The 26,358-nt window shown below is 36.7% G+C and overlaps 1 protein-coding gene across 3 annotated transcripts; it reads left to right on the top strand.

The window, feature by feature from the left end:
• Positions 1 to 230: 230 nt before the first annotated feature.
• On the top strand, positions 231 to 26,261 carry TMEM184C (transmembrane protein 184C). 3 transcript variants are annotated; one of them, XM_044224905.1, is made up of 10 exons: positions 231 to 931; positions 8,362 to 8,492; positions 8,591 to 8,627; positions 9,344 to 9,549; positions 19,617 to 19,691; positions 20,788 to 20,881; positions 22,854 to 22,966; positions 24,501 to 24,600; positions 25,094 to 25,265; positions 25,491 to 26,261. In XM_044224905.1, exons 1-10 carry the CDS (start codon positions 713 to 715, stop codon positions 25,754 to 25,756), a joined length of 1,413 nt encoding a protein of 470 aa, XP_044080840.1. In that variant the 5' UTR covers positions 231 to 712; the 3' UTR covers positions 25,757 to 26,261. The 3 variants fall into 3 exon arrangements, with proteins under 3 accessions (XP_044080840.1, XP_044080841.1, XP_044080842.1); XM_044224907.1 differs by lacking the exon at positions 231 to 931 and adding an exon at positions 4,552 to 4,584; XM_044224906.1 differs by lacking the exon at positions 8,591 to 8,627 and having other exon boundaries at positions 702 to 931.
• The last annotated feature ends 97 nt before the right edge of the window (positions 26,262 to 26,358 follow it).

Here is a 26,358-nt window from a genome sequence, read left to right as displayed (position 1 = left end):
CAGCTTCCAGAATCCTGTTCACCGGCCACGGGAACCCCTACCAGTTCCAACAACTCCCAGCTACCTCCGGCTCTACCCAACCTCCTCACCTTTCTACGCCTCTCTACAGCCCCGCCCCCTGCAAATGACCAATCAGAGAGTGTAAAACGAGCCGGATGGGGTGGGCCCAGTTTGGCAGTGTAGACGAATCAGCACCCTCAAACAGCGGGGGCGGAAGCGGAAGCCCTGGGGTGGCCTTGGGTTCCGCTGTGGGGGATGTCCCGTGGGAGTGAGTGAGGAAATCCTGGCCCCCGCGGGTTTGAGTCCTCGCCTCTTGTCTGCCGGCAGAATCGGGCCAAGAGACCCCTGCAGGCGCGGGAGGGAGGAAGCTCAACTACCCAAGAAAAGAGCAAGGGGACAGGCAGCTGCGGGGCAGAGCCAAACTGTGTGCAGGGTGTTTAGAAGTCGGTCCTGGTCGGCGCCGCTGTCCTCGAGGCCATGGTGCAGGGGGAGCTCGGGGCGATACCCAGGTGAGGGCAGCGGCTCCGCCCGGGGATTCCACCGCGGAAGAACTGGGTAGATGCGGGGCAGGGAAGAAAGGATGCTGCCCGCACTGCTCCCTGCTAACACCCTGAGCGGCCGCAGTTGCGGTAGCAGCAGCAGAAAGCACAGCGCGGGCCGAGGAGGCGGCTCGAGCTGCTGGTAAAGTCCCCCAACAGCTGTTCTCTGTAGTATGCGAGTTGACACGACAGCCAAAGAACAGGGCTCCCCATTACAATCTCCTTCGAGCTCTTTTTCCTTGCTACTTGGAGCTGATTTATGCGGAAACATGCCTTGCACTTGTACCTGGAGGAATTGGAGACAGTGGATTCGACCTTTAGCGGTGGTCATCTACCTGGTGTCCATAGTGGTTGCGGTTCCTCTATGCGTGTGGGAATTACAGAAGCTGGAGGTAAGAAGGTCCTTCACCATGGGTGTCCACCCTTTCTTCTGTCTAAGGTGGCCCATTTTTTACCCCAGATGTCCCAGACTTGATATCCTGAAAATTACGTCATGTAAATGAGCCCAGTCTTAGTTGATAAACCTGTCTGGTTTCTTGTTCACGGTATTTCAAAGCATGCTGCGGGTGGAAGGAGGACCAGTTTGAGAAAATAGACTATATTAAGATTGCTGCTTAGAAGAGCACTCTTTTGCAAGTATTCATCAATTCCCAGAAAGTAAGGTAATTTTATTCCTGAAATCTGATCTGTTCAGATACTGGACTTGGCTAGATCAAATAAACAACCTTGAAAACCATGTATTTGGATTCTGTTAGCACTTAACTAGCTTCCTGAATTAAAGGATTCTAGTGGGTTTAAATTTGTAGTTTGTTTTTACTTAGAAATTAGCTCAAGCTCTTAATCCACAAAGATTTTGCAAAAAGTCCCTTGTATATTTTTTGATGTCATATTCTTATTGTGACATCAGTAAAGTGTACTACAAGCTGGAAGACCCCAAGGTAAATACTCAACTCAGATGGGTACTTTATAAAAATTGTATAGTGAGTTTTCAATTCTAAGTTAATAAATACCAGAAAGTACTTTTATTTAGCAACACCTATTTTACAAGAGCAATGGCAAGCCCATGGCTATTTTAGGCTTTGGAAATGATTCTTAAATAATTAAACAAAGTGCAGCTTAATATACATTTTGTTTTTTCTATGTTCACTAAATTATATTTTGTTGACTTTCCCATATTGGCATAGCCTATGTAGTTATTTGTCATGTTAATATAATATTCCACTATGTTAAATAGTCCCCATTTGTTAGAAGTGTAGATTATTCTCATGATTTGTCTACCAGAAATCAAGGATAGACCTCTTCATACAACTAGGATTCTCTTACTTGGGAGTATTTTTTGGAGTGTGTCATAGGAACTTCTTTTAAGGCTAATACATATAATATCAATATCAATCCAATGTAAGATTTCACTTAGCTGTTAGTTACCTGTGGTTTTTAAGTGCCAGCTTGTAAGGAAAATTTTAATCTGCAGTCTCTACTGCAAACACCCTGAACCAAATTCTCTTCATGTCTTATCTGGACTATTCTCAATTCACCAGCCAAATTATCTGATTAAAACCTAAGTCACAGTATGTGCCTCTTCTGTAAATTTTCCAATCACTCAGAGTTCCAGATTAAAAGCCAGCAGCTTTAACTATGGCCAGTATAGCCCGGCATAATCTGCCACCACCCCCGCCTCATCCCCCTCTGACTTTCCCCAATTCTGGGCTTCTACCAGTGATTTTGCTCAGACATTTGGGGTAGGCTTCGGCCCTTACATTAAATGTTCCCCATTCGTGGCATTCTCTTATCCCAGGTGGTATTCTTATTCCTTTATGTCCTTCAGGCCCACTGATGTCACCCAGCTACCCTGTTTAAAAATTGCAAACTTTCCTTCATCCCAGTGATAAATCAGGCATGTGTTCAGTATGGTGAGAGCTAAAAACCTGGTTCCCACTTGCATGGAACGTCGTGGTGGAGACCACTACAACCAAAAAAAAAAAAAAAAAAAAGAAAAAAGAAAAACAAACAAACAAAACCCCAAATCAGTAAAACAAAATTGCACAAAATGCTATGGAAGAAACTAAAAAAAGATCTAAGAAATGAACAAGTGGGCATCTTCAAAACACCGCTACCAGCTATGGAAAATTAAGTGGAAGTAAAGGGACATTAGAAAGCTCTTCACGATAGTTAAGAAGTCATCAGTGCCTGAGTTACAATGACTTATGACCCAAATCAGGATAGTAGAAATAGAGATGGAAAAGTGAATTTGAAGTATCCTTGTCAGTGAAGAAAAAGGACTTTACCAAAGGTTGGGTTGGGGAGGAGAGGCAATGAAATGAAAGAAAGAAAGTAATCAAGAACGACTGTGAGTTTTTTTTTTATCTTGAACAGTAGGGTAAATAGTGATACCAGTTACTGAGATGGAAAGTTGATCGGGACATGTGTGAGAGAAATTTGAGTTCTGCTTTGGACATTTAGTTTGAAGTCGATGAGAGACCATCAGGTGGGCATGTCAGATACACAGTTGGATATGCAAGGCAAGAGTTCAGAAAGGTTCGAGCTGCAGATATTAAAATGAGAGTTGTCAGAAAAGAGATGGTGTCTAAAGTCATAAGGATAGGGTGCCTGGGTGGCTCAGTTGGTTAAGTGCCTGTCTTATGCTCGGGTGGTGATCCTGGAGTCCTGGGGTGGAGCCCTGCATCAGCCTACCTACTCAGAGGGGAGCCTGCTTCTCCCTCTCCCACACCCCCTGGCTTGTGCACTTGCTCTCCCTCTCTGTCAAATAAGTAAATGAAATCTTTAGGAAAAAAAAAAATCCATAAGGGTGAATGAGATTATAGAGGCTAAGAACCTGGCACCAGCATTTAGAAATCTGGTAGAGGAATAGGAACTTAACAAAAGAGCATCAGCCAGTGAGGAAACAGAATGTTGAAAGAGTGGTGTCTGGAAGCCAGAAAAGGAGAGTGTTTCAGGAGTTGAGTAGTGCTCCTGAGTCGTCTGCTGGTTTTCATAAGGTAGGAGGGTCATTGGTGATCCTAGGAATGGTTTCTCTGGAGCTGTAGGGACTGAAACTGTTGGAAGAATGAATGTGAGTCAAAGAAGTGGTATCAGGATATGAAGACAAGTTTTTTTGTTCATTTTTGGTTTTGTTTTGAGTATTTTTACTATGAAATGGACCAGAGAAATGAATGGCATTATGGATAGGAGTGTGGGTTAAGTCAGGTTTTTTTGGTTTGGGTTTTTTTTTCTCTTGTTGTGTTTTGTTTTTAAGGTTACATACAATAAGTAGAGCATGTCCCCAAGATTTAGGTGTAATTTTTTTTTTAAAGATTTTATTTATTTATTTGTCAGAGAGAGAGGGAGAGAGAGCGAGCACAGGCAGACCAGAGAGGCAGAGGGAGAAGCAGGCTCCCCGCCGAGCAAGGAGCCTGATGTGGGACTCGATCCCAGGACGCCGGGATCATGGATTTAGGTGTAATTTTATCTGATCTTCTTAAAACCTGTGAAGCATAGGAGTTATCCTCATTCTATGGGTAGGAAAACTGACACAGAGAGATAGTGGCTAACATGACATTGTGTTAAGTGCTGTATATACAATATGTCATTCTCTACATCACTATTCACTAAATGAGTTTATGTATCAAAAATGCGTAATGTGGGGCCTGCCACATAGTAGGTGTTCAGTAAACCCTAATTATCAATGTTTTTAAAATTTCACTATTGCTTTGGAGCCCCAATTTCTTTTTCATGTGGAATAACATCTTAGTTGGGATTGGGTTCTCAGTTGAACGCCTGAAGCAAAGTAACATAGATTTGCTTGAGCACTAAATGTTAAGGAACAGTTTGCATGAAAAACATTTTTGTGTTTTAAACACTAGAATTCCTGTGCTTCCACAGTGAGAAGTCAGTCGGAACTGAGATTGTAAAAAATAGGAAGTTCATAGAGCCCATCCTGTGCCCACGGTGGGGCATATACTTACTTATTGGAATGGGAAGATGACCATCTGAACTACTTAAACTATTTCTGTCTCTTACTTGGTTGAGCATGAATAATGGAAGTCCAGTAAGTTAAATGCACATATACTGTCAAAGTACTCTGCTGTCCTTTTACCCTGCCCTACGTGTCCTTATGCCCCAAGTAGCTTCTCTCTGTGTAAGTGCTCCTCTCTTCTCCTGAGGATTGAATCCAGAGAGCACTCTCATTGCACTCTACTCTCTGCTCTGAAAGCATTTGGCTCAGCTTTACTTAACTCACTCCTGGATGATTGTCCTTAATGGTTTCTTCTTTCCTCTCTGCTTTCTTCAAGTTACCATAGGAGGGAAAAATCTATACTACGTATCTCTGCTTATGGCTGTTAAGTCTAATAATCTTAATGATATCCTCATATCAATTCAAATGTGAATAATTTATTGAGAAATAAATGTAAATTAAAATAAAGGTAATAATTATATTAATAATTTCTACAGATACCTAACATTTACTTATTTCTTAAATATATGTGCACACAAAACAGATTACATTTCTTATGCATATAGCTTTTTTAAGGTATCTCAAAAATCAAAAAACTATAAAACCAGTGATTCAAATTAATGGCATCAATATGGACAGATGATGTGTTTCTGAAACTACCACCTGCAATGTAAAAATGGTACTAACTCTTTGATGCAAGATTTTTTTTTTAATTTGGCATCACTCAGTTGCCAAATGACTCAGTTCTCTAGTCACCTGTTTTATGATCAGTTGAAAAGAACTTTCTTTTTTATATCACACTGAGGATGCTTGGCCTTCATTAGTCACAAGCACATCATTTTTCTCTTAAGTCTACCACCAAGTTGGCAGTAAGGAATTATAACAACAAACGTGGGCATTAAAATTACTTGACAATACAGTTCTTAATTGTCACCTTCTAACAGAGAAGATCTAGAATATGCTGCTATTATTATTCTAGGTCATCGCTAAAATGAACACAGGTCTTCCTTGACTTATAATGGGGTTATGTCCTGATAAGCCCATCATAAGTGGGAAATATTGTCTGTAAAAATGCATTTAATGCACTTAACCAGCCAAACATCATCTCTTAGCCTAGCCACTTTAAATATGCTCAGAATAACTGTAGCTTACAGTTGGGCAAAATCATCTAACACAGGCTATTTTATAATAAAGTATCGAGTATCTCATGTCATTTATTGGACACTGTACTGAAAGTGAAAAACAGAATGGCACTGTGGGTATACAGAAGGTTCTCAACTATGATGGTTTGACTTATGATTTTTTTGACTTTACAGTAGTGTGAAGGCAGTATACATTCAGTAGAGACCGTACTTCAGATCCTGAATATTGATCTTTTCCTGGGTTAGTGCTTTGTAGTGTAATGTTCTCATGATGCTGGGCCTGGGCAGCAAGCTGTAGCTTTCCACCAGCCCTGCAATCATGAGGGTAAACAACCGATACAGTTAAAGCCCTTCTGTGCCCATATAGCCATTCTGTTTTTCACTTTCAGTATAGTATTCAGTAAATTACATGAGATACGAGATCTTTTTTTTTTTTTTTTTTTAAGATTTTTATTTTTTTTTTATTTTTTTTTATTTTTATTTTTTTTTTTTATTTTATTTATTTGAGAGAGAGAGACAGTGAGAGAGAGAATGAGCGAGGAGAAGGTCAGAGAGCGAAGCAGACTCCCCATGGAGCTGGGAGCCTGATGTGGGACTCGATCCCGGGACTCCAGGATCACGCCCTGAGCCGGAGGCAGTCGTCCAACCAACTGCGCCACCCAGGCGTCCCGAGATACGAGATCTTAAACACTTTATAGTAGGCTGTGTTTTAGATGATTCTGCCCAAGTGTAGGCTAATGTAAGAGTTCTGAGCATGTTTAAGGGAGGCAAGCCTAGGCTATACTGTTTGGCGGCTAAGTGCATTAAATGCAATTTCAACTGAGGGTATTTCAACCACAATGGGTTTATGGGTTTTTCATGGGTTGATGGGTTTATGGGTTTTTCCGGATGTAATCCCATCACATGTGAAGGAAGTTGTTAAGTGTATAGATTGTCTACCCTCCTGATCCCATCTCTGACTGGGAGCTACAGCTCCCTGCCCCTGCCCAGCATCAGGAGAACATCAGACCACACAGCAAAACACTCAGGAAAAGATCAAAATTTGAAGTATAGTTTCTACTGAATGCACATTATTTTTGCATCATTGTAAAGTCAAGAAATTGAAAGTTGAATCAGGTAAGTCTGGGACCACCGGTACTAAATATTAAATGAAATTGAGCCAAGCAAAAATCCTGGAAAATGATTGCACAGACATTGCTTTTAGAATCTTCATCTCCACATACTTAGCTTTCACTTACTGTTTTGATTATTCTCCAGCATTCAGCAATACTTTTTGTGTAATTAGTCCTTGAACAGCATGAGTGTGAACTGCTATAGGTCCACTTATACACAGATATTTGTCGGTAAATACAGTGTACTGCTATAAATGTATTTTCTCTTTGATTTTTAATAGCATTTTCTTTTCTCTAGCTTACTTGCTTACTTTAAGAAAACATATATGTAACATACAGAATATCTATTAAAGGACTATTTATGTGATAGGTAAGGCTTCTGATCAGTAGTGGGCTGTTAGTTTTTGGGAATCAAAAATTATATACAGATTTTCACCTGTACAGGAGTTGGGGTGCTGTCAAATTGTTCAAGGGCTAACTGTGTTTGCTTTCCAGGTTTTCCATACTGTTTAGTGTAGAAGTTCATTGTTGTAAAAATGCATTTGTTCTCTCTATACTTACATTTTTTATACCCCTGTTGAAAAAAAAAATGTTATTCAAAAAAAGTAAAACTAGAAGTTGTGGACTTTTAGCTCTTTTAATTAACTGTTCACATCCCAAAAGTACCAAAATTAAATGCCCACTTTTTTTCCTTTAAAAAAATGAGCATTAATTTGTACTCCTGCCTTGAAGAGTGAATTCACAAATTAATATAAAATTCACTCTCTTCGGACTCCACAGATAGAACAGAAGTTCAGAATTTGGGGGGATGGGCAGGAAAGTGAGTGAATTGCTTCAACTCTGCCCTAAGATTCAGATAGCTCAGGGGTGCCTGGGTGGCTCAATCAGCGAAGCGTCTGCTTTCAGCTCAGGTCATGATCCCAGAGTCCAACAAATCTAGCCCTTCATCCAGCTTCCTACTCAGCATGGAGTCTGCTCCTCCCTGTTCCCGCTGCTCCTCCCCCTTGTTCATGCTGTCTCTTTCTTTCTCTCTCTGTCTCTCTCAAATAAATAAATAAAATCTTAAAAAAAATCATCCAAAGTATATTTTTAGAAATTGAGTAAGCTTTTAAAGGATAAAATATTGATCAGATACCTAAAAAATGAAATTAGAGCTTTTTAAAATGTAATATCCTGAGTTGATACTGTTCTATATAATAGAAGTAGCATGAATTAATACAATTTATTTGGACAGTAGTTCTGACAGTATTTATCAAGTGGGAGGGTTAAAAGACATAACACATATAAAGAACTTAGCAAAGTTATTAGGCAATACTCTGTACATGTTCTATTAACATGTTGGGTAACAATAAAATTTACAGAAAATGTAGGTAGGATTTTAACTCTCCGAACATAAAAGCAAAGGAGTAGACCATAAAAGATTTTTTTGGGGTGCCTGGGTGGCTCAGTCGGTTAAGTGTCTGATTCTTATTTCAGCTCAGGTCATAATCTCAAGGCATGAGATCAAAGCCCTGAGTTGGGCTCTATCCTGAGCGTGGAGCATGCTTGTGATTCTCTATTTAGCTTTTCAGTTATAATATCAGGATTTATTTTATTAATATTTGTTTTTTTTAAAGGTTGGAATACACACCAAGGCTTGGTTTATTGCTGGAATCTTTTTGCTATTGACTATACCTATATCGCTGTGGGTGATATTGCAACATTTAGTGCATTATACACAACCGGAACTACAGAAACCAATAATAAGGTAAGTGTGAATATATTTTAATTCTTCTAGTGTTATGATCACTTATTTCATAACTGTGATGTAAAATGTTTTTAATTTATGCTTTGCTTTCCAACTAGGATTCTTTGGATGGTACCTATATACAGTTTAGATAGTGTAAGTATATTTAATTTTATCTCATTAGCTAAGAACTTGCTTGATGATATAACTATATTTACAGAATGCTTACAGTAATGAAAGTTTATTATTTGGCAATAAGGAGTCAGATTAGTAAGAAAAGTGCAAAGATTCACTTGTTTTTAATATTAGTAAAAAAGATGAAGTATGACAATAGAAAAGATGGGTGTTTTAAATTTTAAAAAATCTATAGCTATTTTCTTTGCTGAATCGTGTAAAATTTCTAAGTACTAGCTCTTAGCCCTTTAAAGAATATAATATTTAAAATTACATTATCATCCTTTTTATGTAGTAAATCTTTTGTTTTGCGGGGGAAAACCCCTTCCCTGATGGATTCAAACATGGAGTTGTCACAGATCACTGCTTTAATTTGGTTAAATATAAAGGAAATATCTTTAATTGCATTTTCTATGATTATCTCAAGAAAAATTTCAGATTATATTTAAGAACCTAATTACAGAATAATTTAGCTTCTTTCTTCATACTGTTTACCCCCCCCAACATGAATGTTTTTACCAGTATCCAGTAGCTTTTTTGCTTTTAAAAATTCATTTCACAGATTGTCTGGTAGCTCTCATAAATTTTAGAAAGTTTGATGTAAATATCAAGTTTAAAAATTAGCATTGTGATAACCATGAATTGGAATGGCAATTCGTTTTAGCTGCAATATTTTTAACATCTGTGTTTTTTCATAGTGGATAGCTTTGAAATACCCCAGCATTGCAATATATGTGGATACCTGCAGGGAATGTTATGAAGCTTATGTCATTTACAACTTTATGGGATTCCTTACCAATTATCTGACTAACCGGTATCCAAATCTGGTATTAATCCTTGAAGCCAAAGATCAGCAGAAACATTTCCCTCCATTGTGTTGCTGTCCACCATGGACAATGGGAGAGTAAGTATGACTGATTTTAATCTTTTTATGTATTTAAACAAAATTTTTAAGCAGCAGTCATTTCTCTGTAAAGCAGCATGTTAAGTACTAGGAGCAGGACTGAAAGTTTAAGAAGAGTTCCTACCCTCAAGTAGTTCATAGTCAAGTTTAAAGAGTATGAAAGCACATTTTTAGAATCCACCACACAAACGAAGAACTCTCTTGTACATTATTTATCCTAAATAGACAACTTGCAGGGAAGAAAACTCTGTGAATCATTTAGTCAACATCCTTTTACTGTTGAGACCCAGGATCTACAGAGATTAAGATTACATAGCTAGTTAATGGCAAAATAAGATGTAAGACCCAGGGATAAGATAGTCTAAGTGGGTAAGTGTTTAATGTTTATTCTAGTACTATATAATGGTCTGTTGGCCTTATTCTATAGCCATAGAGGACAATAAAGAAAAATAAAGCCTGAAAATTTCAGTTGAAGCTAAGATTGCATTTTTTATATGAATGAGCCATTGGATATTTTTCATCAAGGAAACTTTTGAAGGTACCATTTTAGAAAGATTAATTTTGTAATACTATAAAGAATGCATTGGAGGGAGGAAGATTCCAGAAATGGAGAAATAAATTAGGAAGTTGTTATTTCAGTCCCATTTGTGAGATAAGCTGAGAAAGAGAGATGAAATTAGAATGAAAGGAAGAGGTTGCAACTGAAGATCTGGTAGGACTTGATCACTGATAATGGGGACTAAGGTGAAAGTTGCCAATCAAGATAACTAGAATGATTTGGAGTTAGAGTAATCTTTGTAGATCTACAACCTAGGGAGACCTGTATTGCCTAGTATGCAATACAGAACCATTTGTCCAACATTGGGACTATATATGTCTCTAGTTTACACACGTGCAATGACAGGGAGCTACCCAGCTATTTTAAATGGTAAGCTCTTAATATGTTCATTAACACACTTGATATGTATTGAGCACTTAGTATGTGCCAATATACAGATATATTCTAGTGCATATAACAGATGTAGAACTCCTAGAACCTACATTTCAGTTCGGACGTTTGGAATTAAATGAAGACACAAATACAGAGTTACTTACATCAGGAAATGCTATGAAGGTAAAGGAAAAGACTATGAAAGAGGAATAGTAAAAGAAAACTATTTTAAGTTTGAAATGGGGGAGAGATACTGTGCCCAGCAACAAATACAATATGGACAGAGAGATTTATAGCTAATGAGCAGATTGAGGTATCACTGGATGGAAAATTACTGAGAGGAGACATCAAGGGAAGGGGGATTCTCTTTAAAATGGCATAATAGAATTCTTGAAAAGGGCAGACCAAGCACTTAGACATCAAGACTGGGGGTGAGGAGCTTAGCAAGTATCAAGGGTAATCAGGTATCAGGGATAGAGGGATGACTTAGCAGTATTCTTACTCAGTCTGACTTAGGCCCCAAGGACAAGGCCTGAGAATGATACCTAGACAACGCAGGGGGCGCCTGGGAGGCTCAGTGGGTTAAGGCCTCTGCCTTTGGCTCAGATCATGATCCCAGGTCCTGGGATGGAGCCCCGCATCAGGCTCTCTGCTCAGCCGGGAGCCTGCTTCCTCCTCTCTCTCTGCCTGCCTCTCTGCCTACTTGTGATCTCTGTCAAATAAATAAATAAAACCTTAAAAAAAAAAAAAAGAAAGAAAAAAAAGAAAGGAAAAGACAAGACAGCTCAGAGGAGACCTGTCTAAAGTTTGGTCAGGATAGTGAGAAACCATTATAGGATGTTGAATAGAGAACTAGTGCCCAAATTTCATTTTTAGAGATTATTGTGCTCTTTTGTGGACTGAATTGAGAGTGGACAAGGATGGAAGAGATTGCAGTGATCCAGTAAATACAATGATGATGGCTTGGCTTTGATTAGGACTCTCCTCCTAATACTACAGAACCTAAAATGAGACTCTAGCTCTCTCTTCAGGGTGGCTTATCACAATTAGCTAGGGGTCCACTTAAAACCCCAAACCTTTTTCAAGGGATACTACTGGTCAAAATCCCCCTAGTCTGTGCTTGTGGAATTGATTTGTTCCTCACTACACAATTACATTTATTCTTGTTAAATCTCTGAGTTGGTTTCATTTTTTTCCTAGACTTGAATTTTGATAGCTGCTGCCTGAATAATGTCAGCAGTGCATCCATGGTTATAACTCAGGTATTCTTTGCTTTGATAAAAGATTAAGTGTTTACCTATGTTATGTAATTTAGAGGTATGGCTTTAGTAATAATAAAACAGCTCTTATGTATAAATGCATTGTAGGCTACCAGTCTCCCTCTAGTAGGTAACTGGTGTTACAACTCTGATACTTATTTAGGCTCTGCTGTTTAGGATAATTCAGTATAGTGCTTTGGTTATAAGATGTAAATAGCTGGCAAGTTTGCAGTTGTTAATTGATTAAAAAACTAGGTCAACTTTTTCTCCTCTTGCTGTAACATAAAGAGTGAGCACACTGAGTTTTCTTTCAGTGAACCTTAAATTGTGTATGGAGGAGGGGAAACCATTTACCAGTTGATTTAGTATACTGGTGAAAGAAATGGTTTCATGAAATGGTACTAATCCTTACTCTATATTCCTTTCCTTCCTCTTGTTTTTAAAATTCAGGTCATGGCCTAACAAGTTAAATTTGACAGTTTGAAAAAAATTGCCCTAGGGTGTGTACCTTGTAGTGGCGTGCTAAGTCTTTAGGTTTTGTTCAGCCTTGTTAGTGGTAAATTGTTTTCTGAAGTGGCAGTATTCCTCTCCCACTGACAGTATAAAACACTTCTACTTGAACCACATACTCACCTACATTTGGAATTACCCTGACTTCTTTATGTTTGCCTGTCAAGGGAATATAAAGTGGTATATTGCTGTGGTCTTAATTTGGATTTCCTTGATTAGTAATGAGGTTAAGCAACTTTTTATGTTTATTAAGTATTTGTATTTCCTTTCCCAGGGAATTCTTGTTTCTGTTTTTTGGGTTTTTTGTTTTAGTTTTTAATATTTTACTTCTTAGAGAGTGAGAGAGAATATAGAGGTGAGAAGGTCAGAGGGAGAAGCAGACTCCCCGTGGAACTGGAAGCCCCATGTGAAGCTTGGTCCCGGAACTCCGAGATCATGACCTGAGCGGAAGGCAGTCGCTTAACCAACTGAGCCACCCAGGCGCTTTAATGGGTTGTCTGTCTCGTGGCTTTGTAGGGGATATTTATATATTTAGATACAAATCTTTGTTTACTGTGTATAGAAAATACCTTTTTTATAGTTTTTGGCATGCTTTGCCACCTTTTTGATAAATAGAAGTTTTGAATTTAATTTTAATAATTAAATTTATCTTATTTTATAGTCAGTACTTTTGTGTGTCTTGTTCAAAAAATTATTCCAATTACAGGATTACAAAAACATTGTCCTGTGCTTTTCTTATAAAGATTTCAAAAATTTCTCATTAAGATTTATAAACATTGAATGTTTTATGTTGTATGAAGTAGAAAGGCAGTTTCATTTTATTCTGATAGCTAATTGTCCTAGCACCATTCTGTCCCTTCTCCCTCACTCACTGATCTTGCGGTCTCTGTCTTATGTCAGGTTTCAACACGTATGGGTCTGTCTGTGGCTTATTGTTTTGGTTTTTTTGTTTTTCTTCTGTTTTATTGGTTAACTTTTCTATTCCTGGACCAATTCCATACACTAACTACTACAAGATATTAATAAACCTTAAAGTGAGGGGCTAGGGCCCTGACCCTATTATCTTGGCTATTTTGGGGTTTTTGCTCTTACATAAAAACTTTAGGAACAGTTTGGCAAGTTGCTTGAAAAACCTGTGGGGTTTTTTTTTGTTATTTGAATTGTCTTTGGTTTATTGACATCTTTATGATTTTTTGAGTCTTACCATAATTATGGTCTAGCTTTCTACTTATTTAGCTCTTCATTTACCTTTCAGTAAAGCACATTTCCTCAAATGTACTTTCAAAAGTCTTCCATATCTTTGTTGATTTTATAAACATATTTATTGATATTATAAATGGCATCTATTTTAAAAATCATTTTAATTGCTTCCAGTGTGTAGAAAGGCAGTTGGTTTTGGCATGTTGGTCTTAAATCCAAAAATCCTGTTACATTTTCTTAGTCTGTAGATCTAAGTTCTGTGTGAAGATAGTCCTCTTCAAGTGAAGGATCTCTTTGCTTTCCAGTCTATACTGTATATTTCTCTTCTCACCGTGCAGTTGAGTAGCCCTAGATATTCTTAAATTATTCCTGATTGTAAAGGGAATTCTTATAAAATGTAATTGAATTTTATGTTTTTAAAGGTGTTTTGTAGGCATCCTTTGTCAAGTTAAATGAGCTAGCTCTCTTTTACTCCTGGCTTGTTTGAATTTTTAATGTATCTTTTGAGATGGTTGGTTTTTGCCTTAAGCCTGTTAATTTAGTGAATTAGATTATTAGCTTTTCTAATGTTAAAACCCCCTGTATTTCAAGGATAAATCCAAAGTGATTAAGATGTATCATCTGCTTTGCTACACCACAAGGTTTGGTTTGCTCATTTTTGTTTAGAATTTTTACATCTATGTTCATGAGTGAGATTAGACTATAATTTTCCTTTTTTAAATTGTTCCTGTCTGATTTTCATATCCAGGTTATACTGCCTGAATAGGCATTACCACCTTTTATTTGTGTGTCACAGGAAAAGACTGTAGCTATACCATTGAAGATTAGACCTGGACTTTATGGGAGGACAAGTATAGAACTATTTAGGCATTCTGTTGTTTTTGAAATCATTTTTTTTTTTAAAGATTTATTTATTTATTTGACAGACCGAAATCACAAGGAGGCAGAGAGGCAGGCAGAGAAAGAGGAGGAAGCAGGCTCCCCGCTGAGCAGAGAGCCCAGTGTGGGGCTCGATCCCAGGACCCTGGGATCATGACCCGAGCCGAAGGCAGAGGCTTTAACCCACTGAGCCACCCAGGCACCCCTGAAATCACTTTTTAAAAAAAAAATTTTTAGGAGTTAGGCAGAATAAAGAAAGTTTAAAAATGTATAGACAGGGCCATCTGGGTGTCTCAGTCAGGTAAGCATCCTCCTCAGTTTCAGTACAGGTCATGATCTCAGGCTCCTGAAATGGAGCCCCATGTTGGGCTCCAAGCTCAGCAGTGAGCCTGCTTGGGATTCTCTCTCCCTCCCACCTCCCCCTCCTGCCCCAACTCGTACATGCACACACACTCTCTCAAATAAATAAATCTTTATGGGCATACGTTTATATATATTCTCACTCTCTTCTGGATCTGTTGTTATGATTCGTTTTCCATTTGTAATGCTGTTTGTATCTTTATTTTTTTCCTTGAACAGTCTTGTCAGAAGTTTGCCTATTTTTACTAGTCTTTTCAAGAACTGGATTTTGGGGGCACTTGGGTGGCTCAGTCAGTTAAGCATCTGCCCTTGGCTCAGGTCATGATCCTGAGGTCCTGGGATCAAGCCCCACATCAGGCTCCCTGCTCGGTGGGGAGTGGAGTCTGATCCCCCCCCCCCACTTGTGCTCGCTCTCACTCTGCTCACTCTCTCTCTCAACTAAATAAAATCTTTTTAAAAATTTAAAATGATAAAAATTTTAAAGAACTGATTTTTTGCTTTGTTGATTTTCTGTGTAATATATTGGTTTTCTCTGTCATTAATTTCTGCCCTGTTTTTACTTCCTTTTTCCCATTTCTTTTGGTTTACTATCTTTTCCTAACATGTTAGAGCCTTAGCTCACGAATTTACATAGCCATTCTTTTTTTTTTTTTTTGAGAGTTTTTAAATTTTTACACCAAATCTTTACACCTAATGTAGGGCTTGAACACAACCACTCCAAGATCAAGTCACTTGGTCTTCTGATTGAGCCAGCCAGCCATCCCCTTTTTTAACACTGCATTAAGGACTGTATATTTCCCTTCAAGTTCTATATTCACTGAATTCCAGGTTTTTTTATAGAAGTGTAATTGACATACATTATATTAATTTCAGTTGTACAATATAATTATTAAATATTTATATGTATTGCAAAATGGTCACCACAGTAAGTCTAGTTAATATCCCATGACCACATAAATCCCAGATTTTATGTTCTGTAATTTCATTATCATCCCATTTTAAATTCCTATTGGGATTTTTTCTTTACCGGAGTTACTCTGGAATATTTTAAATTTCCAAACAGGATCTGGGGTGGATTTTCATTTTATTTCTTTCATTGCAGTCAGAGAATATACTCTTCTGAGACAGCCTTTAGAATTGGCTAAGATTTGTTTCATGTCCTTAGTACATGATCAGTTTTTATAAAGGTTTTGTATGTTTGAAGAGAGTGTATATTTTATATTAATCAATGGCTGTGTTATATTTATGTGCATGATGGGCTCAAGCTTATGTGTTATTCAAATTCTCTGTATTTCTGTTGATTTTGACTACTTGTACTGTTACTTAAAAAGATACTTAAATTCTGCCAGGTTGTCACTTTCTTTCTGTACTTCTATCAATTTTTGTTTTATATATTTTGATGCTGTTTCTGTTCCAAATAATCTTTTTTGTCTTAAGTGCCTGAGAGGCTCAGTCAGTTAAGCATCCAACTATTGATTTTTGACTCAGGTCATAATCTCAGGGTCATGAGATCAAGCCCTGAATTGGGCTCCAGGCTGAGCATGGAGTCTGCTTAAGTCTCTCTCCCTCTACCTTCTTCTGCCCCTCCCCCTTCAGTCTCAGGCATGCTAATTTAAAAACAACAAAAAAAAAGTTGTCTTAAAATTATTTTCTCTGATATTAATAGGTTTCCCATCTTTTGTTTAGTATTTGCCTGGCATATCTTTCTCTACCCTTGGCTTTCATCTTTTCCATTTCCTTATGTTTTAGATATATTACGTCTTAGAAATTTAGTATTTTTTGAATTCTAATCTGACAGTTTATCACTTAAATTAGCCCATTTAGATTTTTTTGATTATTGATATAGTCATTTTAAATCTTGCCATCTGTTTGTTTTCTTTTTGTCTTCTATTCTTTTATCACTGACTCCATTTTTTAAGTAAGCCTTTATTTTAGAATAATTTTAAATTTATAGTAAAGATGCAAAGACAAGACAGATTTATAATACACCCTTACCCAGCTTCCCCTAATGTTTAACATCTTATGTAATCATGGTACATTTGTCAAAACTAAGAAATACATTGGTGGGGTGTGCCTGAGTGTCTCAGTTAAGTGTTGGACTCTTGATTTCAAATTAGGTCATGATCTCAGGGTCCTGAGATCAAGCCCTGTGTGGGGGGTCTGTGTTCAGCTGGCTTGAGATTCTCTTTCTCACCCTCTGCCCCTCCCCCCACTCAACATGTGCTTGTGCATGCACTCTCTCTAAAATAAATAAATCTTAAAAAAAGAAAGTACATTGGTATAATACTTTTAATTGCAAACTCTTCCAATTGCCCAAGTTTTTCCACTAATGTCCTTTTTCTTTCTAGGATCCAGTTCAGGAATCCACATTCTAATGGAGATTTTAGTAAATAATTTTAAAGTTTTCCAAACAGAGGAATACAAACAAATGTAAACAGAAAAATCTGTTTTAAAACACCCACATTTAACAAATAATATATTATAGATTTTTTTATTATAAAATACTTTTTAAGAAACCTTGAAAAACAGAAGCTTTTTCCAGCTCATATAGTAGCAGAACAGGGTATAATCTTTGACAATTTATAATTTTAACATGACTATTTTTACCTATTACGAAAATATGTATTTTATTGCAGCTATATCAACCTGTTTGCTACCTGGGTGCTACTCCAGATTCCACTGGTAGTTAATTATTTTGTTATTGCAGTTTTCGTTTCTTTACTCCATTTTTTTTTTCTTTTTTTTTTTTTTCGTTTTTTACCACTGGTTTAAAAGTTACATAGTTTCTGATGTTATCATGAATACTTAGTCTAAAATTTACTGTAATTACTTAAAATCTAACTTTAATCTTAAAAATTAGACACTTTTTTTGCATTTTTTTTAAGATTTTATTTATTTATTTGACAGATTACAAGTAGGCCGAGAGGCAGGCAGAGAGAGAGGAGGAAGCAGGCTTCCCACTGAGCAGAGATCCTGATGTGGGGCTCGATCCCAGGACCCTGAGATCATGACCTGAGCTGAAGGCAGAGGCTTTAACCCACTGATAGGCGCCCTTGGATAGGCTTTTTTAAAATCTTTTGTAGATTTAACTACAAATATTAAAAATTTTACTTACTCTACACTCCTTGCATTTCCACTCTCTGTGGGATCATTTCCTTCTTTCTAAAGTCTGGCCCTTAAAAGTTCCCTGCAGTGTCAATGTAGCAGTGTCAAATTTTCTCAGGTACACCTATCCAAAAGTATCTTTATTTGCCCTCATTCTTGAAAGGCAGTTTTGTTGGGTGTAATTCTGTGTTGGCAGGAATTTTCTCCAAGCATTTTGAAGATTTTATTCTTCCTAATTCTGCCTTCGATTATTACTGCTAAGCTTCTCCTATCAGTTTGTTATTCCATTATAGATGATCTGTCTCCACCTGCATTTAAGACCCAGTTTTCAATGTTCTGCAGATTCACCATGAAGTATTTAGATTGTTTTATTTCTGCTTTAGTCCTGCCTAATTTACAGGGTGCCTCAACCTGTAGATTTTTATCTTTCATCTGTTATACAGAGTTCCTAGCCATAACCTCTTCTGATTTTGTCTTTCCTCTACTGTCCTCTGTATCTAAAAATATATGTTAGATCTTCTGATTTTGTTCAGTTCTTTGTAACTCTCTTTCACATTTTCTCTTTGTCTCAGCCTTTGCTACATTTTGGGCAATTTTTTCAAATATATCTTCCAGTTCAGTAATTCTCTACAGCTTTCAAAGGTAGCTAATTGACTTGACCCTATTTATAGAGTATGGGGCAGGAAGCACAGCATGTATAGCCAAGGCATTCTCTCAGGAGGTCTTGCAACAAGCCCAAGTGCACCCCTTAGGCCTCCACATGGGGCACACTTGGCTTTAAATGGGAGTGAACCATCTCTGCAGGGAGAAGGCTCTCAGCATATAGAACCCCAACAGTTTCTTTATTCAGTTTTATTAACATAACACCTCAAGGCTTGAATGCCAGATTCTCAGTCTCCTGTTTAGATATAATTCTTTTTTTTTTTCCTAAGATTTATTTATTCATTTGAGAGAGGGAGTGCACATGGGGAGAGGAGCAGAGGGAGAGAGACTCCTCAAACAGATTCTTTGCTGACTGCAGAGGCCAGCATGGGGCTCTATCCCAAGACCCTGAGATATGACCTGAGCTGAAATCAAGAGTCAGCCACTTAACTGAATGAGCCACTCAGGTGCCCCTAGATGTAATTATTCTTAAAATTAGGGGATTTGTAATACCTAACACTGATAATCAGTTCTCCTGATAGTAGTGCTAAATAAAGCATTTGCCCTCAGAGCAACTTGGTCTTTTAAGAAGGCTTGCACAAGGCTGTCAAGGTAGAGAGCCTTTCTTATTTCCAGACTTTTTGTTTTGTTACTCTTTGTGAATTTTCTCCTATGTTGAGTGAGCCCAGCAATAGGATAAGAACTGTTTATGCAGGATCTTTTTTTGTCCTTTCATAATATCTAATCAGTGATACTCTCTGGAATGATATTTAAATTCCAAACTTGAAACTGAACCTTAAATGTAAATAATACCTTCTGAATATGCTTTCACATTTACATGCATACAGTTCATTTGTTATTCAGTCTTTCTTCCAGAAACATACAGGGATACACTTCTTTCTGTACTGTAGTAATCAGGAATTTGAGACTGAACACAGAAAGGGATATCTTTCAGAAGATGTAGTTGTCAAATAATTTTCAAAACAGCATTTAAACAATGTTTGCCACCATCTACATTCTTCCCCAGTTATCATTTAGAATGACAAGATTAAAAGAATGAAATATAAATATGGCATCATTTGTCAAAGTGATTTTAATTTGGGGGCTTTGGAGAAAATCTGGTACTATTTAAATGAGTAGTTGAAATTCTAAGGGTTTTTTTTTTTCCCACTCTTTGGCAGAGTATTGCTGTTCAGGTGCAAACTGGGTGTTTTGCAGTATACAGTGGTCAGACCATTCACCACCATTGTTGCTTTGTAAGTACAAAGAATTTATATTATCATTTCTTAAAATCCTCATGCTCTGACTTCATAAGAGGATGCACAAAGAGCATTAATTTACTTGTTTATGCTATAGATCTAGTCTGTTATAAAAAACAGAGTATGTAGAAACCCTACTATAAACAGTAAATAAGATGATCATTTATAAGCAAAGAATCACCAAAGAATTCCTCTAAATAACAATCTCCACAACTTTCTGGAAACATTTTAAAAAATGCTTTTTTTTTCTCGAATATTAATGTTCACATTAATATCCTAAGCTCTACAAAAACATCTGTTACATGAAGTTAAAGTATCCTACCTTAGGTTCATTATATGGTTTTGTTTTTATATGCTTAACCTAGAATATGAGTACTAGATTTCAAGGATAAGTCATATTTTTCTTTTGTAAGAATTCTGACAAGGCTTAGGAGATGAGGTAAAATGGCATATTATTAAGCTATTTGGTAAAACTATTCCCGAAAAATTTAAGAATATCAGATAAAGTGGATAGATTACATGTTTTATCTGTTAATCATAATTGTGTGTGTTCAGAGAAGAGGGGGAAGAAAGGTGAAAGCAGCATTCATTTCTTTATCTTACCTTTGAGCTAGCATTTCTTTAGTAACATTTACCTTAGAATTAAATTAATTTATTTATGAAGGCATGCTTTGTCTGCAGTTTAGAAACTGGGGAATCATGTAAGTTAATTCTGAGATCTGGGTATTCATAAAATTTACCTCCCAAGATAGTTTGGGGAAAAAATTATAGTTTTATTTATTGACTTGTATTACATGTCTTAACAAGGTTTTCAAAATTAGTTGACATTAATTTTTTTTAATCTAGTAATTACCTCCTGTAATTCAGTGTATGTGTCTTATTTTGGATTTAAGATGAGGGATAATAATATGGTAGCATTACTGGAAAATTATTTTCATTTTAAACCACCTCTCTGACCAAAAATCAAGTGGGGTCTTATCTATGGGGTCTTTTAACTAAACTGACTTGAAAATTTAAGTGTTACTGTCAGTGCTGTGTTTTAAACTGTATTTTGTTTTAGTTAATCATAAATCTCATTTTTACCATTTTTAAGAATCTGTGAGCTGCTTGGTATATATGATGAAGGGAACTTTAGCTTTTCGAATGCTTGGACTTATTTGGTTATAATAAACAACATGTCACAATTGGTGAGTAAATATTAATTTTAATTACATTAAATTAGTATCTTTGACTCTTAATTTTCATAGAAGTTTCTTTGGGAATAAAGTTCATTGTTTTTTAATTTTGAAATTCAATTTATAGTAAAGAACTTGAAGAAACTTTAACATGTTTTTACACATATATAAAAATACAGTATCTTTGTAAATTATCTGGTGACTTTTACCTTGACCTGTTGTTCATGTTTGTTCATTTGGTTCTGGTAGTCATTACACACTTGTGTGGATATCATAAATGAAAGCACAGTGTTCTCCTTAAAAAACACATAACCTAGGCTCAAAAAGAGAAAATTTCTATGTCTTAAAAAAAAAAAGTGTAATTGGTATTTGACAGTACCATGTTTGTTTGGGTTTTTTAAAATACTTGTTTTCTTTTTAAAGATTTTATTTATATATATATCTGAGAGCGTGCACACTTGTTTTCTTTTTAAAGATTTTATTTATATATATATCTGAGAGCGTGCACCTGAGTGTGCAGCACAAACAGGAAGAGAAGCAGGCTCTCCACTGAGCAGGGAGCCAGATGGAGGGCTCGATCCCAGGACCCTTGGATTATGACCTGAGCCAAAGGCAGACGCTTAACCAATTGAGCCACTCAGGCGCTCCAGTACCAGGTTTGAATAAAAATGGAGAAATAAGGGGCGCCTGGGTGGCTTAGTGGGTTAAAGCCTCTGCCTTCAGCTCAGGTCATGATCCCAGGGTCCTGGGATTGAGCCCCGCGTCAGGCTCTCTGCTCACCAGGGAGCCTGCTTCCCCCCCAACCCCGCCTCCTGCCTCTCTGCCTACTTGTGATCTCTGTCTGTCAAATAAATAATAAACAAAACCTTTAAAGAAAAAAAAATGGAGGAATAAATTTCTCTCATATATTTGGAATAAAGGAAAATTGTGAATGCCTTTTTAAAAAACTATGCTCTAGAAACTGAAATGCTCTAAAAAATAACTGTCTGGGGCGCCTGGGTGGCTCAGTTGGTTAAGTGTCTGCCTTCAGCTCAGGTCATGATCGAGCCTGTGAAACATACAAAAAGTAATATACTTAAAGTGGGGGAAAAGTCATGCAACAAAATTTTACATTTTAGTTGATGATACCTGCTAAAAAGCACCTTGTGTGTAGAAGGGAATGATTGGATAATGAGACTATGGGCAGCTTTGTATTTTTCTTTATTGCTTTCATATTCTAAAATATTTTTTACCTGAACATTTTATGTAATTGTAATGGGGAAAACTAAAGTTCTAGGGAAATGTTTATTTGTATGTACAATGCACTAGGTTGTTAGAACTGATTTCTAAAAATAAACAATAGTCTTGAAAACTTATTTTAAAAAAATAAATTGAGCTGGATTAACATACTGCCCTCATGAAAAATTGTTTCCCTGATTCCTTTCATATTTCATGGTCATAATTCTAGTCAAATAGTACTTATTTACTATGTTGTCTAATAAGCAGATATATTTATATTTGGGCTGAATGAGGGCCTTTTCCTCCATTCATGACAGTCATTTATTCATTATTTTCCTTATGGGCCCCCATAAGGGAATACTCAAAAACATTTTCAGGGAAGACATTATACATCTCTTCTGAGAAATTGCATATCCTGTAATTTCATCCACAGTAAACTCTGAAAGTTCATTATTAATCTAAAAATAACAGAATAGGGGCACCTGGGTAGCTCAGAGGGTTAAAGCCTCTGCCTTCAACTCAGGTCATGATCCCAAGAGTCCTGGGATCAAGCCCCACATCGGGCTCTCTGCCTGCTTGTGATCTCTGTCTGTCAAATAAATAAATAAAATCTTTAAAATAAAATAAAAATAACAGAATAGAAAACCTAGAAAAAACTGCCTAAAATATTACTCTGTACCAGGTCTCTGGTTTGTAACTGTGTTATTTCTGTTACTGTATTTAGTTATTCGTATTGAAGTTTAACTGTTGTTAATTTTGTTTCTAGTTTGCCATGTATTGCCTGCTTCTATTTTACAAAGTACTGAAGGAAGAACTGAGTCCAATCCAACCTGTTGGCAAATTTCTTTGTGTAAAACTGGTGGTTTTTGTTTCTTTTTGGTAAGTGTTGCTTTCTCTTGAATGTAAATGTTCTCATTTTCTACAGGGCAATAACACGATTAGGGAGGATTTTCAAAATAGTTTTAATATAGAAAATGAATTTAAATGTTTCTGCTTACCTTTTGAAAAGTTCATCTGTTTAGCCCTTCTTGGTTTTTCATAAAGAAATAATCAGATGGTCACCGTAACACTTACAAGAAGAAAATAATTTGAGACAGCCTGTCTCATCACTAGAGGAATCATTAAAGAATATATGGTGGTCCTTTCATATAAGAGAATAGTCTATAGTTTGAAAGATAAACATAAGAATATTTAATAATGTGAGGTAATGTTCATTTACTTAGTAAAATACATTTTTTTTAAAAAGATTTTATTTATTTATTTGACAGAGAGAGATCACAAGTAGGCAGAGAGGCAGGCAGAGAAAGAGGAGGAAGCAGGCTCCCCACCAAGCAGAGAGCCCGAGGCGGGACTCAATCCCAGGACCCTGAGACCATGACCCGAGCCAAAGGCAGAGGCTTAACCCACTGAGCCACCCAGCAAAACTGTACACAGTCCCAGTTTAGTAAAAAGGGTGGGTGATAGGGGACCTAGAAACAAATACACCAAATTTAACAGTATACAAGTACAAAAAGGGGAAAAAGAATCATCCTTGAAACCCTACCACCCAGAAAGAATGATGAATATTGTGGTGCAGATAATGTTACATATAAAATGCCACAGAAAGAGTTTCAAAGCATAAAAACTTGCTGAATTCAAGGATACATTCAGTATGCTGTGGATATAGTTCTCTATCAATAAAGTGAGGATATAGTTTTCTTACCATTTGGGTTTTTATGGTTTTACTCAGTATTCTGTTCTGTGGGTCTAACTTTTTAACTACTCTCCTATTGACATTTAGGTTGTTCCTAATTCTTTGACCATTACAAGCAGTATTGAAGTAAAATTCTTACATACAGAACTTATCTATCTCATTATTAGCTGTTAAAATTTAACCTTAGGGTCATAGTCATGGATGTGCTGGAAATGTTCATTGTGACTCCCACCTTGGGAGTCCAGTGCCTTCTGAGTTTGTCTGTAGTTTCAGCACTTCTAACAAGACTGGTTTCAAAATGTTTTAAAAAATAATCTGAATACTTAATATATGTGTAAATAACACTTGTCCTTTATTTTAAATGTTTATTGTTCCAGGTTTTGGGCATTGTCTGGGTATAGGAAGAACTTAAAATCTTATTACTTGTATACACTTTCAAAACAAAGATGTATAAACCAAGTTTTGAAGTTCCATGTGTATAAGAATGCATAATCAAAATTCGTATGACGAAACTACTGGAAGAATAAACTTTTAAAGCGGATAAATGTATTTACAATAGATGTGCAATGTCTTCAGGAGTATTCTCTGAAGGCAGGGTGGTGGTGGTGTGGTGGTCCACAAGTTGTACTGGGGCTTAACTTTTTAAATGGCATATTTTTAAAACACCTGCTCATTTTATGCTTGATATAGATATGGCGTTTACCTTTTCCTAACATACAGGCAAGCAGTAGTTATTGCTTTGTTGGTAAAAGTTGGCGTTATTTCTGAAAAGCATACATGGGAATGGCAAACTGTAGAAGCTGTGGCTACAGGACTCCAGGTTAGTGCTCTCTGTGAACTTAATAAAACTTTACTGTTTACCCATTTTATATATTATCTCCTGAACCTGATAAAATGTGGGCTGTGGGGATTCTATTCTCCTCACTCTGCAGAGGAGGAAAGGGAGGAACCCTAGAGAGACTAGCCATCATCACTAATATGTTGTAGAACCAGGAATAGAACCTAGATTTGGTTTTTCCTTCAGTTTCTCTCTGTGCCTTTCTCTTAGTCTTTGGGCAGTGGATTGAGAATACATTGTATTTTGCTAAAACATACTTGACTGAGGTAGTATAAAATAGATATAAATTTTTGCCATTTTGTCCAAATACCATAGTTATTTTAGAAAAAGAAAAAATAAATATAACCTTACGAAGAAAAAACAGCTGTTGATATTCAAATACTTGTTGAGAAGAGAGAAAGATAGTGCTTTTCCTTTATCTATAAAACTAGATATAAGCTTAAAGATGGCTGCTTTTTTGTTTTTGTTATTGTAGGACTTTATCATCTGTATTGAGATGTTCCTTGCCGCTATTGCTCATCACTACACTTTCTCATATAAACCCTATGTCCAAGAAGCAGAAGAGGGCTCATGCTTTGACTCCTTTCTTGCCATGTGGGATGTTTCAGATATTAGAGATGATATTTCTGAACAAGTAAGGCATGTTGGTAAGTACCAGCCATTTCATTCACCCAAATAGATAGATTCTTGCAGTTCTCCTACTAGGGCAATTTAGTAGCTATTTCAGAGATGAAAAGATTTTGTTTAAAGCAGTACCAGTAAGGCTCTTCAAATAGAAAGATGGGAGGGAGAACTTATTCTTAGCATGGTCTAAGTTTATAGTGGTAAAAACAATTTTTGGCTAACTTGGAAACTTTTCTATTACTTTGAAGGAAGGACAGTCATGGGACATCCTAGGAAAAAGTTTTTTCCTGAGGATCAAGATCAAAATGAACATACAAGCTTGTTATCCTCATCTTCACAAGATGCAATTTCTGTTGCCTCTTCTGTACCACCTTCACCCATGGGTCACTACCAAGGGTTTGGACACACTGTGACTCCCCAGACTACACCTACTACAGCTAATGTATCTGATGAACTATGTAATGATACTACAGAAGAGAAAAAAGAACTTATAGATAAATCCGTGGCCTCCTGAACAGTGTGCAAAAGTAAACTACTCCTGCTACCATGTTGTTTCATTACCTGGTATCCCATTGCTCAGGATTTTGTGCTTGGGACAAGCCATAAATGATGGAAAACTTCAACACAAAGAAGGTGAAAGCCAGGTGGAACTACTGGATTTATATAACTGACTGAGTTTTGTATATCACAAATAATTAGTCTGAATATCCTAGACTTAGACTTGATTTCTTCTTAACATTAGAGTATCACATACTCCAATGGTAGAAAATGATTCTACTAAATGTTCCTCATACTACATTGCTTTATCAAGAGGATGGACATTAAAAAAAAAAAAAAAAAAAAAAAATCAATGCTCCCTACCACTGCTGCATGAATATAATGCTCTGGGTTTAGCAGTGTAATTTGGAAATATGAATTAGTGGAACTTAATCATAATCATGTGCCATATATGCCCACCTAACAATTATTTCTCTATTTCTCAACTGGATGTCTTTCAATAAATAAGAATTTATCATTTATTTTCTGCAATTTTTTGTCTCTCATTCTTTAAACATAAACCCTTAATATTTTTACAAAAAGTTCTTGATTAGAGGCACAGCAAAAAAGAAGTCCAGA

Source organism: Neovison vison, chromosome 11, assembly GCF_020171115.1.
Source record: "Neovison vison isolate M4711 chromosome 11, ASM_NN_V1, whole genome shotgun sequence".
Lineage (NCBI taxonomy): Eukaryota > Metazoa > Chordata > Mammalia > Carnivora > Mustelidae > Neogale > Neogale vison.
This window is presented reverse-complemented; position numbering and strand designations above follow the sequence as displayed.